Here is a 15,647-nt window from a genome sequence, read left to right on the forward strand (position 1 = left end):
TGTTCAAGTAATTTTTATTTTATTTTTATTGTAAAGAATAATAAATATATTTTAATTTAATTCTTCATTTTAGCTTCTGTTTTTTCGACGAAGAATATTTGTGAAATATTTCTTCAAATTTATTAAGATTAAAATTCCCAAAAATTATTCTGGCAAATCTAGAAAATCTGTAGAATCAAATTTAAATCTTATTTCAAAGTATTTTGAATTTAAAAAAAAATTTCATTCTGGAAAATCTAGAAGAAATAATGCTTTGTCTTTGTTAGAAATATAGCTTGGTCCAATTTGTTATGTATTCTAACAAAGTGCAGATTGGATTTTAACCTATTTAAAACATGTCATCAAAATTCTAAAATTAATCCTAATCAGGAAAAATTACTAAAGATGTTCCATAAATTATTAGCTAGTTTTTCTTTTCTTTTTTTCGGTTGAATTCTGAATTTTAAAGAGTCGAAATTGAAGATAAACTATGTTTCAAAATGTTATTTTCATTTTTTCCCTTTTTTCTCCTCTTTTAAACCATTCAATTAAGTGTTTTTTTCATCATTTATTCTCTACAAAAAACCTTCCGTAAAAGGAAAAAAAATGTACGACGGAATGACAGACAGAAATACCCATTTATATATATATATATATATATATATATATATATATATATATATATATATATATATATATATATATATATAAATGGGTATTTCTGTCTGTCATTCCGTCGTACATTTTTATATATATATATATATATATATATATATATATATATATATAGGTTTATTTATTAAAGGTAAATTGAGCAAATTGGCTATTTCTGGCAATTTATTTAAGTGTGTATCAAACTGGTAGCCCTTGGCATTAATCAGTACCCAAGAAGTAGCTCTTGCTTTCAAAGAGGTTGGTGACCCTTGCTGTAGATTAAAGTGTAAAAATTAGCCGGGTGAACGCTCTTATATCAAAGCGCTCTTAAATTGTGGCCCTTTTAAGTCGAGGTACCACTGTGCTGGACTATTTCATTGCTTCACTTCATCTTTGCTTTTTGGTGTCTTACCAATACATTCATTCGCTCAGCTGCTGCCATGGCGACATTCATCTTCCGCTCATCATTCTCCCGCTCCTCCTCAATCACATCCAACCTGGGAAAGGTAGAGATAGTCAAGAGCTGTGTCTCAAAGATAATACAGTACTTGCATCAGTACACTTAATAGGAATATTGTGTCCACTGTGTACTTTAGTTCCTGAGTGCACTGATTTTGAAAATCCATGCTATTACATTGTGGAGGGAGGTGTGGCCGGCGCTGCCTGCAGGAGCGGAGGTCACCGCCTCTGTCCGTGGTGCTGAGGACAGAGCACCATCAGACGGGGGGCGTGGCAGTGGGATAGCAGGTCCATTCTATGTGTCATACTTGATAATTTCGCGATATTGCCATATTTTTGCTGAAAGGATTTAGTAGAAAACATCCATAATAAAGTTTGCAACTTTTGGTCCCTAATAAAAAAGCCCTGCCTGTACCGGAAGTAGCAGACGATGTGCGTGTGATGTCACGGGTTGTGGAGCTCCTCACATCTGAACATTGTTTACAATCGTGGCCACCAGCAGCGAGAGCGATTCGTACCGAAAAAAACGACGATTTCCCTATTAATTTGAGCTAGGATTGAAAGATTCGTGGATGAGGAAAGTGAGAGTGAAGGACTAGAAAAAACAAAACGCTACAAGGGATAGAGCCATACCGCTTTGAAGCTGACGGTGACGGTCAGGAGGACGCATATTGAAGCTGGAGTAGCACACGACATAGATCGCCGTCAGAATACAGAATGGTACAATGTTTTTTTTTAATACACATAATACACTGTACTTTGTGTGTGTGGTCCAATCCAACCATGTTCGCTTGACATCTCTGTTCCATAGTAAAGCTTGACTGTCATCTTTCGGGAATGTGAACAATGAAACACCGGCTGTGTTTGTGTTGCTAAAGCCGGCCGCAATACACCGCTTCCCACCCACAGCTTTCTTCTTTGATGTCTCCATTGTTCATTGAACAAATCGCAAAAGATTCAGCAACACAGATGTCTAGAATACTGTGGAATTTTGCGATGGAAACAGACGACTTGATAGCTGGGAACGATGCTAGGACAAATTTTCCGCTACAATCCGTGACGTCACGCGTCATCATACCGAGACGTTTAAGCAGGATATTTCGGCGCGAAATTTAAAATTGCAATTTTCAATACACATAAAACACTGTACTTTGTGTGTGTGGTCCAATCCAACCGTGTTCGCTTGGCATCTCTGTTCCATATTAAAGCATGACTGTCATCTTTCGGGAATGTAAACAATGAAACACCGGCTGTGTTTGTGTTGCTAAAGCCGGCCGCAATACACCGCTTCCCACCTACAGCTTTCTTCTTTGATGTCTCCATTGTTCATTGAACAAATCGCAATAACATTCAGCAACACAGTTGTCCAGAATACTGTGGAATTTTGCGATAAAAACAGACGACTTGATAGCTGGGAACGATGCTAGAACAAAATGTCCTCTACAATCCCTGACGTCACGCGCAAGCGTCATCATACCGAGACGTTTTCAGCAGGATATTTCGGCATGAAATTTAATATTGCAATTTAGTAAACTAAAAAAGGCCGTATTAGCATGTGTTGCAATGTTAATATTTCATCATTGATATATAAACTATCAGACTGCATGGTTGCTAGTAGTGGGTTTCAGTAGGCCTTTAAATAAGCTCGCTTTTTTCCTACTCCTTTTCGGACATGTTTAAGTGTGAAACTGTGAATATGTGATGTACTACAATAACTTAGTACCATAACCCAGTGTTTTTCAACCTTTTTTGAGCCAAGGCACATTTTTTTTTCATGGAAAAAATGCGGAGGCACACCGCCAGCAGAAGTCATGAAAAACTGAAGCTCAGCGGCCAATAAAATGTTGCAATTGTTGGATATGACTTTAAAGCATAAGCAAGCATGCATCAATATAGCTCTTGTCTCAAAGTAGGTGTACTGTCACCACTTGACACATCACACCCTGATTTATTTGGAGTTTGGTTTTTTTTTGCTCTTTTCCTGTGTAGTGCTTTAGTTCTTATTTTGGTGGCTTTTTCTCTTTTTTTGGTATTTTCCTGTAGCAGTTTCATATCTTCCTTGGCCGCTATTCCCCACACCTGCTTTCTTTTAGCAGTCAAGAATATTTCAGTTTGTAGCCAGTTCAGTTTTAGTTTTGTTCTGCAAAGCTTCAATGCCTTTTCTTAGGGACATTCACCTTTTGTTTAATTTTGGTTTAAGCATTAGATATCTTTTTACCTGCACACTGCCTGCCGCTGTTTCCGACATCCACAAAGCAATTAGCTACCTGCTGCCACCTACTGATATGGAAGAGTATTACACGGTGACTCTGCCTATACATATATATATATGGTACATATACATAAAGTACAGGCCAAACATTTGGACACACCTTGTCATTCAATGCGTTTTTTTTATTTTCATGACTATTTACATTGTAGATTGTCACTGAAGGCATCAAAACTATGAATGGACACATGTGGAGTTATGTACTCAACAAAAAAAAGGTGAAATAACTGAAAACATGTTTTATATTCTAGTTTCTTCAAAATAGACACCCTTTCCTTTGAAGGAGGTAGTCTGCCGCAATGCCGGCAGTAGGTCAGACACGTTTCCAGTGAAGGTTGGACTCCGCCAAGGCTGCCCTTTGTCACCCATTCTGCTCATAACTTTTATGGACAGAATTTTTAGGCGCAGTCAAGGCGTTGAGGGGTTCTGGTTTGGTGGCTGCAGGATTAGGTCTCTGCTTTTTGCAGATGATGTGGTCCTGATGGCTTCATCTGGCCAAGATCTACAGCTCTCACTGGATCGGTTCGCAGCCGAGTGTGAAGCGACTGGGATGAGAATCAGCACCTCCGAGTCCGAGTCCATGGTTCTCACCCGGAAAAGGTTGGACTGCCATCTCCGGGTTGGGGAGGAGACTCTGCCCCAAGTGGAGGAGTTCAAGTACTTAGGGGTCTTGTTCACGAGTGAGGGAAGAGTGGATCGTGAGATCGACAGGCGGATCGGTGCGGCGACTTCAGTAATGCGGACGCTGTATCGATCCGTTGTGGTGAAGAAGGAGCTGAGCTGGAAGGCAAAGCTCTCAATTTACCGGTCCATCTACGTTCCTATCCTCACCTACGAGCTTGGGTTCTTGACCGAAAGAACAATATCACGGGTACAAGCGGCCGGAGTGAGTTTCCTCCGCCAGGTGGCGGTGCTCTCCCTTAGAGATAGGGTGAGAAGCTCTGGAGCTCAAAGTAAAGCCGCTGTTCCTCCACATGGAGACGAGCCAGATGAGGTTGTTCGGGCATCTGGTCAGGATGCCACCCGAACGCCTCCCTAGGGAGGTGTTTCGGGCACGTCCGACCAGTAGGAGGCCACGGGTAAGACCCAGGACACGTTGGGAAGACTATGTCTCCCGGCTGGCCTGGGAACGCCTCGGGATCCCCCGGGAGGAGCTAAACGAAGTGGCTGGGGAGAGGGAAGTCTGGGCTTCACTGCTTAGGCTGCTGCCCCCGCGACCCGACCTCGGATAAGCGGAAGAAGATGGTTGGATGGATGGATCTACCCCCTTTAAAGGAGGTAGTCACCTGAAATGGTTTTCACTTCACAGGTGTCATCGTTTAGATGCCTTCAGTGACGATCTACAATGTAAATAGTCATGAAAACAAAGAAAACACATTGTTTATTGTTCTTCGGTCAATGGTCAACAAAGCAAACAAACAGTTGTACATTCATAGATTGAAAATAAAAAGTTGTACATTCCTAGATTGAAAATAAAAAAATGTCGCAGACCGAAAGGGTTTAGGCTGAAGTTAAACACTTATTGCGCCTAACCCTATAAACAATTTCAAGTACAAAATAAACTTCAGAAAATTATAAAATGTCCTTTGCACAACTTATTATAAATACACATTATAAACAACATTATAAACATGAACGTAGTTCAATTTTATACACAGTACAGGCATGTGAAATATCCCTGTGTATTGCACTAATTATATATACAATATATACAAACAATTGTACTTCTATTATTATTTATTTCTCATGTTTGATTTGTAATTAACATTAATCATAGTATTAACTACAATGTTGATTCAAGAGTGATATATTTTATCAAGACATTGGTCTTAAAGTGTTTTTTCAGACCATTGAAATGAGGATGTGTGTCCAAAATTTTGGCCTGTATTGTGTGTGTGTGTATATAAATAGTACTATAATGTACAGTATATACAATACCACATTCCGGGTGTGACTTGCAACCACCTTTCAGCTACATAGTCAAATAGAAACTTTAAAGGTGACACGTGTCAATTATTGCACACACACCTTTCAGCCAGAATTAGACTTTGAACTCATTTGAATTGACTTTGACTGTTTTATTATGTTTTATTGTAGTTTATGTAACTGATTGGCAACACTAAATGGTCCCTAGTGTGTGAATGTGAGTGTGACTGTTGTCCAGAAGTGGGTAGAGTAGCCAGAAATTGTACTCAAGTAAGAGTACTGTTACTTTAGAGATGTATTACTCAAGTAAAAGTAAGGAGTAGTCACCCAAATATTTACTTGAGTAAAAGTAAAAAGTATGTTGTGAAAAAAACTACTCAAGTACTGAGTAACTGATGAGTAACCTGTTTGTTTAATGATTACGGAAACAGATAATGCACAAAAACATAAAAATAGCAACGAGCAAATTCATAGCCAGGAATATCTCTTAAGCAAAAAATAAAATAATAAAAAAATTAAGGCAAATTGAGCCACAATAACTTAACAGCACCATAGGCTCAGTAGGCATTTATTGATTGATTGATTGATTGATTGAAAGTTGTATTAGTAGATTGCACAGTACAGTACATATTCCCTACAATTGACCACTAAATGGTAACACCCCAATAAGTTTTTCAGCGTTAATCAATTACTTAGTAAATGACCAAGTCGAGGTGATCTACCTCATATATACATACACACACAGTATATAATTTATAGTTTTTTATTTTGCCGTTTTTGTTTACATGTTAAAGGTGTTTTAATGAATATAAAAGCATGTTTAACATATAGATTCCTATCTTTCATGAAGACAAGAATATAAGTTGGTGTATTACCTGATTCTGATGACTTGCATTGATTGGAATCAGACAGCATTGCTGATAACGTCCACCTTTTCAAATGGAGGAGAAAAAAAGTTCCTCCTTTCTGTCTAATACCACATGAAAGTTGTTGGTTTTTGGCATCTTATTAGTCCAGCTTCCATATTTGTTTTTATACACTTTACAAGAAATACATTGGCGGCAAACTCCGTAGCTTGCTAGCTTGTTTGCGCTGGCTTTCGGAGACTATTATTTTGTTAGCGCAGGCGCGTTGGAGCGGCGCTTTTATTGTGAAGACAGGAACTGTGTGCGATCAGTCTTTACGCTTGTGACAGGAAGTACGGTTGAAATAAAAAGTGTATTTTATCCTTTACACGTTTGATTGATTGATTGAAACTTTTATTAGTAGATTGCACAGTACAGTACATATTCTGCACAATTGACAACTAAATGGTAACACCCCAATAAGTTTTTCAACTTTTTAGGTCGGATTCGACGTGTGACGGTCACGTGACCGCCTGGTTTTGTTTGATTGGTCCAGCCTCACCAGTGACTGCATTTCATTGGTGAAACGCAGGCATGCGTAGTTTCTACTTTGAATGCGTGTCTGACAAAATCAAAACAAACAAAGCGTGCATTAACAGATCGATAAAAAAAAAAAGTAGCGAGTAACGAGCTGATTGTAGATAAATGGAGCGGAGTAAAAGTAGCGTTTCTTCTTTATAAATATACTCAAGTAAAAGTAAAAGTATGTTGCATAAAAACTATTCTTAGAAGTACAATTTATCCCAAAAGTTACTCAAGTAGATGTAACGGAATAAATGTAGCGCGTTACTAACCACTTCTGCTGTTGTCTGTCTGTCCGTGATGGCCCTGTGATGAGGTAGTGACTTCCACACGAATGCAGCTGAGATAGGCTCCAGCACCACACGCGAAAGGGACACGCGGTAGAAAATGCTTTATATTTTGACCACATTGTTGTTGTTTTTTAAAAATACTTTCCTGTATTTATTTTATATAGAGCCCTTTGTTTACAACTGTGGCAGTCATCCAATAGCTTCAAGGCACAAGATGGTACATACGTGCTGTTTTGAACATTTGAAACATGTTTTATACCTGAAGGTGGTGCTGCAAAGCTGCTCCTCTCTCACGCTCAGCAGATTCCGGAGCTCTCTCACTTCAGCCTCCAGCATTGCATTCTGGTCCAGACTTTGGACAATGAAGTCCTCCAGTCGCTTTGCCATTTCCAGCTCACGCTCAGTTACCTGGTCTACTCCCAGCCGGAGCTCCGACAATTCTTGGGTATGCTAAGGTATGGTCAAGGTTAAAGATCTATTCTGTATGGTGAGTTCTTAATGGTTGATCATGATTGTGACCTACTTGATCCAGTAAGCTGAGCCCTTCCTGCTCAGGTTTCATCTCACTGGGGTCCCCCCTCTGGATGTCTTTAATCCAGGGAACTGGTGCACAGGCCTTGTTTGGCTCATTCTAATAAAGAGAAAATACTGTTTTATAATTGCTCCAGTTTTAGAGTTAAGAGGCATATTATCCAATCCCGAATGTGTTTTAATGTATACAGTATAAGTGTATTTTTAATTATTATTAAGGTTTATTTGAAATATGGACAGATACAAAAAACATGGACATCTGAAACAGTTATCCAGTGTATGCATCATAGTGTTTGGAGCCAAAGCTAATTTACAACAACAACAACACAGATCCAACATCATTAAAACAGGAAAATAAAATTAATAAGGCAAACATTAGTCGATAGTAATGATAATAGAAATAATACAGACAAAGTGCAAACTAGATAAAAACCAATTAGCAAAAATCTGTAAAAATTAAACATGGGAACACGATTGCTGCTCAACTAGCCATAATGTTGTTTGTTTTTTGAAAGTGCAGATACACTTTTCAAAAGTGTCAGGTAAAGAGTTCCATACTTGTGAAAAGGCAGTCTGGGCCAAAGATGTTCTACGGCAAGGGGTCGGGAACCTTTTTGGCTGAGAGAGCCAAAAAGCCAAATATTTTAAAATGTATTTCCGTAAGAGCCATATAACATTTTTTTTAACACTGAACACAACTAAACACATGCATTATTAAGTAAGACCAACATTTGTAGAGTATAATAGGTCTCTTATTCTTTGTAATAACATCGTTATTCTAAAGCTAACTGTGGAGGGGGCGTGGCCTGTGGGCCTGCAGTGAACTGGGGTGTGCCAGGACCGGCCTCTAAATCAGCGACAGGTGCGTAGACGGCCCACCTGGGCCTTGTTATCTAATCACCTGTCGCTCTGTTATAAGCAGCAGCCAGGAGGAGAGACAGGGTTGGGGCTGGAGCCAAACGAAACGAAAGAGAAAAAGACAATTGCTGGAAAGCAACCGAGAGACTTATTGAAAAATAAAACAATATTGTAACCCTGAAACAGGCTCTCATGTCAGTGCTTGGTGGTCTGAAGAACCCCCAGGAGGGCAAGCCCCACACTAACCTACAATAAATAAATAACTTCTTACCATTAACGCAACTTCTTGAACAGGTGCGGTAGAAACGGATGGATGGATTAAAAATACATGAGAATGTTTTATATTTTGAACATTATTTTTAACACTGTGATTACAAGTGGAATTATTCATTATTTATCGTGTTAAGCAATGCCAGCTCAGATATATCTGAGAGCCAGATGCAGTCATCAAAAGAGCCACATCTGGCTCCCGAGCCATAGGTTCCCCACCCCTGTTCTACAGAATGGAACGCAACAGTTGCCTTTTGACATTGCTCTGGTGCTCTGGACATTGCTACCACTTTGCAGTCTTGTCATTGCCTTGCAGAGTACAGATGCGCGGATAGGCAAGTATATCATCCACAACCGCATCACCAAAGTCGTCATCCACCCGCCATCCACCCGAAACAACATTTTATCAGGACCGTACCCGCCCGCCAACCGCCCGCTGAAATACATCAAAGGTCGGCCACCTTTACCACTCACAGAGCTATTTAAACCTGTTTCACAGATTAATGCAGTCAATTGGAGCCGATAACGTCCTCGCGACTATCCAATTGCGTTCATCCTGATGTCAAGAATATGGGCGTGCTGTGAAGCCATTGCCTTAGACACCTTCAACAACATGTATGAACCAATTGGTGGTCCGGCAACATGTTGTGTGCAGCTTCCCCAATTACACGTTCAAGATTGAAAGGCATACTGGGTGATACAGAGTACACTGATGGTTGTGATATAAACAACTTTAACACTTGTTTATATGTGCCATGCTGTGAAGCCACACAATACAAGATTGACAAACACATTTCGGGAGAACATCCTCACAGTAACACAACATAAACGCAACACAACCAATACCCACAATCCTTTGTATCCGTGACACTTCCTGAATATATTTTACACCCCCGCGCCCCCAACCCCGCCCACCTTACCGACGCATGGGGATGGGAAGGGTTTGCTGCTAGCGGGGTGTATAAAATAGTCAGGAAGTGTCATGAATACAAAGGATTCTGGGTATTTGTTGTGTTGCGTTTATGTTGTGTTACTGAGAGGATGTTCTCCCGAAATGTTTTTGTCGTTCTTAATTGGTGTGGTTTCACAGCGTGGCGCATATTACTAAGCGTGTTAAAATTGTTTATATCACAACCATCAGTGTACTCTGTGTCACCCAGTATGCCTTGCAGTCGTGTGCGTGTGTTGCCGCGGAAGCCACTCACAATAAGATGCTGGACTGACAAGCAGATCGTACATGTTGTAGAAGGCGACAAAGCCAATGGTTTCATAGCACGCCCTAGTACTTATTAACTAGGTGACTGCTGGCAGTCATTCAAGAGAATATTAGCGTCTCCTATTGTCTTCTTCGCTTTGTGACACAGGTCTTAAATGGCTCTTTGAATGGTAAAGTATACCGATCCCAGAACCATGTAGAGCAAATATTTCTGGATGATTCAACCGCCACCCGCCCGAATCTAAATAAAATCTATTTTTTCATCATGTCAACCGCCCGACCCGCGGTTGATCCGCGGACTCCGCGGATGAGACCGCAAACCGCGCATCTCTATTGCAGAGCAATTGGGGAGCAGAGTTATCCAAGCATTTAAAAACCGGTTTGATTGTATGTAACAAAATAAAATTGGTAAAACCTAAAATATTGTATTTGGTTAAAATTTGGCAATGATGATATGGTATACTCTTCTTGTCGAGGACTTTCAAGGCGCTGTTATAAAGACACTCAATGGTCTTGACTGATGACTGGTGTGCCTGGGACCATGTAGTTAAGCCATAAGATATGTGTGAAAGAATCATTGAATTCATAAAAGTAAAAGCACAGCTGAGAGTTAAGCAGTTTCTTATAATCTTAAAACAGCCTAGGTTGGCCTTCAGGGTTTTACACATTTTCTTAATGTGACTTTTAAAATTCAGCTGATAGTCTATGATTACGCCCAAATATTTGACTTCAGGTCCTTGTTCAATGACCTCATCATTAATTTTTATATTCAGGTTTGTTTGAGGTTGCTTTTTTATTGAGAAGCAGACAGAGTTAGTCTTTTTAGCGTTCCGGGTTAAGCAGGATGATGCCAGCCAAGATGCTATTTCGTCTAATTTAGCATTTAGCTTTTCAGCAACTAGAGTACAGGTCTTAGCAGATGTACATACGACTGTGTCATCTGCATAGATTTGTAAATCTATATCTGTGCATACATCTGCTAGGTCATTGATGTATAGACTGAATAGTATCGGTCCCAAGACACTACCCTGAGGTATCCCTGTTTCAATTTTGCGGAAGGAAGATCTGTCATTATTAATGGTGACACATTGTTCAAACCAGGACAATGACTGGTTGGATAAGTTAAAATTAGTTAGTTTTTGGCTGACTGTTGACATTTTGTAACGGTTACACAACAGCAAGCCAACACCTAATCATTCTTGACCATTTATCAACAAGTATGACATTATATAGAAGACAAAGAACAGACTGAATAGTATCGGTCCCAAGACACTACCCTGAGGTATCCCTGTTTCAATTTTGCGGAAGGAAGATCTCTCATTATTAATGGTGACACATTGTTTAGATATGACTCAAACCAGGACAATGACTGTTTGGATAAGTTGAATTTAGTTAGTTTTTGGCTGACTGTTGACATTTTGTAACGGTTACACAACACCAAGCCAACACCTAATCATTCTTGACCGTTTGTCAACAAGTAGGACATTATACAAGACAAAGAACAGTAGTCTGAGCCTGTGTGAAGTTAAAGTTTGACATGCGTTAGCATCACATGACCCTTCAGTTCAAGCCACACGGTTTTCTTCATACTCACAGATTTTGGTGACGAGATAAGAGGCTGCCTTGTTTCCAAGTCTTGTTGATGGTTGGCAGTGGGCAGAGCTTCAGTACTTGTGTGCCTCTTCATTCTCTTTTCAAGACGTCTATGAGGGGCACTCTGAGTTCTGGTGATGGGCTTCCTTCTCTGTACTTGGCCATCGCTAAAGATGAAATTATTTGTCAGTTTGCCAAATTCCAGGGTCATAGGTCAGCGGTATGGCAATTGTCAACTCCGCTGATCATTTGAAACCACGATGCAAGGATATGGGTACTGGAAATGTTCATTGAAAGGATGCTAAATGCAGTACTTTCTGTTTCCTTACGATGCACATCATCAAACGCGGTGGTGTGCCGTCAAGGCCAGCAAGGCCTTCTCTGCTGGCCTAACATAACCAGAAATCATGATCATAATTAAAGATCAAATTAATTTTGAATTGGCTTTCCCTAAATATCTAAAATTATTCATATTCTCTTCATATCATAGTATGCTCCTTCCAGTGCTGTTGTTTTTAGGTTACAGTTTGTATCTAATCAGAATTCAGCTAGTTTATGTTGCCATGCTGTACCAAATCTGCCAAGGGCTTTCAGAATCAACAATACACTCTGTACTGTAAGTGAATGGACACATACAGTTGATGGATAATTGCCAATAGCCAATCAGATCACGAGTTGTTGTCAGTAAGGCCTTCTAGCTGGGCCTGACATTTACGCATCCTATGATTGGATACTCACTTGGGAGTCCCAAGTGAGTATCCAATCACAAGTTGCAAAAACAGGAAGCGGTCCCGGAGCCATAGAAAGCCACAGAAAACTCACCGGTACTCATAAAGAAGGAGAGCAACATGTTGATTAGGTGGCAGATATATATTTGCAAGGCCATTTTCAAGAAGGATACTTAAGAGAAACTACATCTTGTGAGAAGAGGTCGGCCGACACCGAGAGCTATCTGGGCGATGAAATGGTTTGCCCGCCACTCTCACACGAATCAACCAACTGTGAGCGGTACCACTGGCTTATACGGATGCTACAAATTGTTAGTTCAAAGATTTTTCTTTATTTTTTCATGTTTCATTTATTTTATACAATTGTTTTAATTTTGACCTTTTAATTGCTGAAGCGGCTTTATTGAATGTTAAACGCACCAAAAAATAGACCATTTTGTACACTGTTGAGGTGATTCAATACATGGTACTGTTCAAGTGTGTTTCTGTATAGTATCTCCAGCCGTGTCCATCTGGTGATATCAATTAGGGTATTTTGAGAGGTGAAGTGGAACTGAATAGGACATGACTAAAGGCCTACATGAGAACCGCACGGCCCGCCACTGATCAAACGGCTGATGTGCAGCAAGTATAATAATTACAAACGCTTTAGATTAAAAAATGGGACTATTATCGCCAAAATTGAAGTCATGTTTACTCTACTGTCATTACACTGAATGAAGCATATCCGCTAAAACTTTATTCCAATCAGTACATTTTTTTTATGAAGTGAAGTGAAGTGAATTTTCTTTATATAGCGCTTTTTCTCTAGTGACTCAAAGCGCTTTACACAGTGAAACACAATATCTAAGTTACATTTAAACCAGTGTGGGTGGCACTGGGAGCAGGTGGGTAAAGTGTCTTGCCCAGGGACACAACGGCAGTGACTAGGATGGCGGAAGCAGGTATCGAACCTGCAACCCTCAAGTTGCTGGCAGGGCCGCTCTACCAACCGAGCTATACCGCCCATATTATGTTAATTTTAAAACAAGGTTTTTTACGTACAAAACCCAAAACCAATTAAGTTCGCACGATGTGTAAATAGTAACTAAAAACAGAATACAATGAGTTGCAAATCTTTTTCAACTTACTTTCAATTGAATAGATTACAAAGACAAGATACTTGAAGTTAGAACTGGTAAACTTTATTATTTTTTTGCAAATATTAGCTCATTTGGAATTTGATCCCTGCAACATGTGTTAAAAAAAGCTGGCACAAGTGGCAAAAAAGACTGAGAAAGTTAAGGAATGCTCATCAGACACTTATTTGGAACATCCCACAGGTGAACAGGCTAATTGGGAACAGGTAGGTGCCATGATTGGGTATAAAAGCAGCTTCCATGAAATGCTCAGTCGTTCACAAACAAGGATGGGGCGAGGGTCACCACTTTGTGAACAAATGGCTGAGGAAATTGTAGAACAGTTTAAGAACAACATTTCTCAACCAGCTATTGCAAGGATGTTAGGGATTTCACCATTTACGGTCTGTAATATCATCAAAAGGTTCAGGTAATCTGCACGTAAGGGGCAAGGCCGAAAACCAACATTGAATTCCCGTGACCTTTAAAACCCTTAAACGGTACTGCTTCAAAAACAGACATTGGTTAAATTAAAGGATCTCACCAGACCAAGGCATGGGTAACTTACACATCTGTGAAGGCACCATTAATGCACATACATGTTTTGGAGCAACTTATGTTTTGTATGTGTATGTATATATATATATATATTTTTTTTTTTTTTTTCATGAACGCCCCTGCTTATTTCGGCAAGACAATACCAAGCCATATTCTGCATGTGTTACAACAGCGTGGCTTCATAGTAAAAGAGTGCGGGTACTAGACAGGCCTGCCTGTAGTCCAGACCTGTCTCCCTTTGAAAATGTTTGGCACATTATGAAGCCTAAAATACCACAACGGAGACCCCGGACTGTTGAACAACTTAAGCTGTACATCAAGCAAGAATGGGAAAGAATTCCAGCTGAGTAGCTTTTTTAAAAAATGGTCTCCTCAGTTCCCAAATGTTGTTAAAAGGAAAGGCCATGTAACACAGTGGTAAAAATGCCCCTGTGTCATTGAATTCTAGATTAATGAATATTGGAAAAAAACAAAAACACTTCTTCATTTCGAACATGAAATATCTTGTCTTTGCAGTCTATTCAATTGAATATAATTTGAAAAGGATTTGCAAATCATTGTATTCTGTTTTTATTTACGAATTACACAACATGACAACTTCACCGGTTTTTGGTTTTGTATGATTCTTTTGCTTTTGGACCTTTAGAATCAGGCATGGGCATTACACTGCAGGCTTTTCTCACTTTTTCTTGTCTCTCCTTCTCACAGAGACGTAAAACAAGCGCACCTTCTTACATACGTCACGTGTGCAACGTCACACGCTCCCGCCGAGCAAACAGGTAGCGACATGGTAACGATAGCTGTGATGCTAGCGTTGCGGGTGGTAATACGAGAGAAAGAAGTTAATTCCCAATAAAAACAGCACGGGATCCATCGTCTGGCGGTGGTTTGGGTTCAAACAATTATGCGGCAAAAGCGTTGCTACAAAAAGTAGCTTCACTGCTAATGTAGCATCATTTGAAAAGTCACCCGCTATAACAGGGGTCACCAACGCGGTGTCCGCGGGCACCAGGTAGCCCGTAAGGACCAGATGAGTCTCCCGCTGGCCTGTTCTAAAAATAGCTCAATTAGCAGCACTTACCACTGAGCTGTCTCTATTTTTTGAATTGTATTTATTTACTGGCAAGCTGGTCTCGCTTTGCTCGACATTTTTAATTCTAAGAGAGACGAAACTCAAATAGAAAAATTACTAATGATGTTCCATAAATAATTTTTAAAAAATTTTTCATAAAGATTTGAACTAGCTAGTTTTTCTCTTTTTTTTTTCGGTTGAATTTAGAATTTTAAAGAGTCGAAATTGAAGATAACTATGCTTCAAAATTTAATTTTTTTTCCCCTTTTTTCTCCTCTTTTAAACCGTTCAATTAAGTGTTCTTTTCATCATTTATTCTCTCCAAAAAACCTTCCGTAAAAGAAAAAAAATGTATGACGGATTGACGGACAGAAATACCCATTTTTCAGGGGGTATTGTATATTTATTGTGAGAAATCATTTAGATGATGAGTGTTTCCCCAAAGATAAATATCATTAATTATTAATAATAACATAAAGTTAAAGGTAAATTGAGCAAATTGGCTATTTCTGGCATTTTATTTAAGTGTGTATCAAGCTGGTAGCCTTTCGCATTAATCAGTACCCAAGAAGTGGCTCTTGCTTTCAAAAAGGTTGGTGACCCCTGCAATAGAGAATGAAGAGTGCTTGAAACTCCGCATGTCAACATCTCCGTTCGGTGCCGCAGCATCAAAATGCCAAAGCAACCATTTCCACATCA

At 39.6% G+C, this 15,647-nt stretch overlaps 1 protein-coding gene across 2 annotated transcripts in view; it reads right to left on the reverse strand.

The window, feature by feature from the left end:
- The window catches only part of rasal3 (RAS protein activator like 3), a 68,785-nt gene that overhangs the window by 2,586 nt on the left and 50,552 nt on the right, over positions 1-15,647 (reverse strand). For both annotated transcript variants that reach the window (XM_061880647.1, XM_061880648.1), the window contains 4 exons: positions 11,474-11,639; positions 7,528-7,635; positions 7,264-7,454; positions 1,046-1,130 (listed from right to left, as the gene is read on the reverse strand). In XM_061880647.1, the coding sequence (XP_061736631.1) occupies positions 1,046-1,130; positions 7,264-7,454; positions 7,528-7,635; positions 11,474-11,639 (550 nt within the window). The remainder of the gene's footprint in view (positions 1-1,045; positions 1,131-7,263; positions 7,455-7,527; positions 7,636-11,473; positions 11,640-15,647) is intronic.

Source organism: Nerophis ophidion, linkage group LG20 (assembly GCF_033978795.1).
Source record: "Nerophis ophidion isolate RoL-2023_Sa linkage group LG20, RoL_Noph_v1.0, whole genome shotgun sequence".
Lineage (NCBI taxonomy): Eukaryota > Metazoa > Chordata > Actinopteri > Syngnathiformes > Syngnathidae > Nerophis > Nerophis ophidion.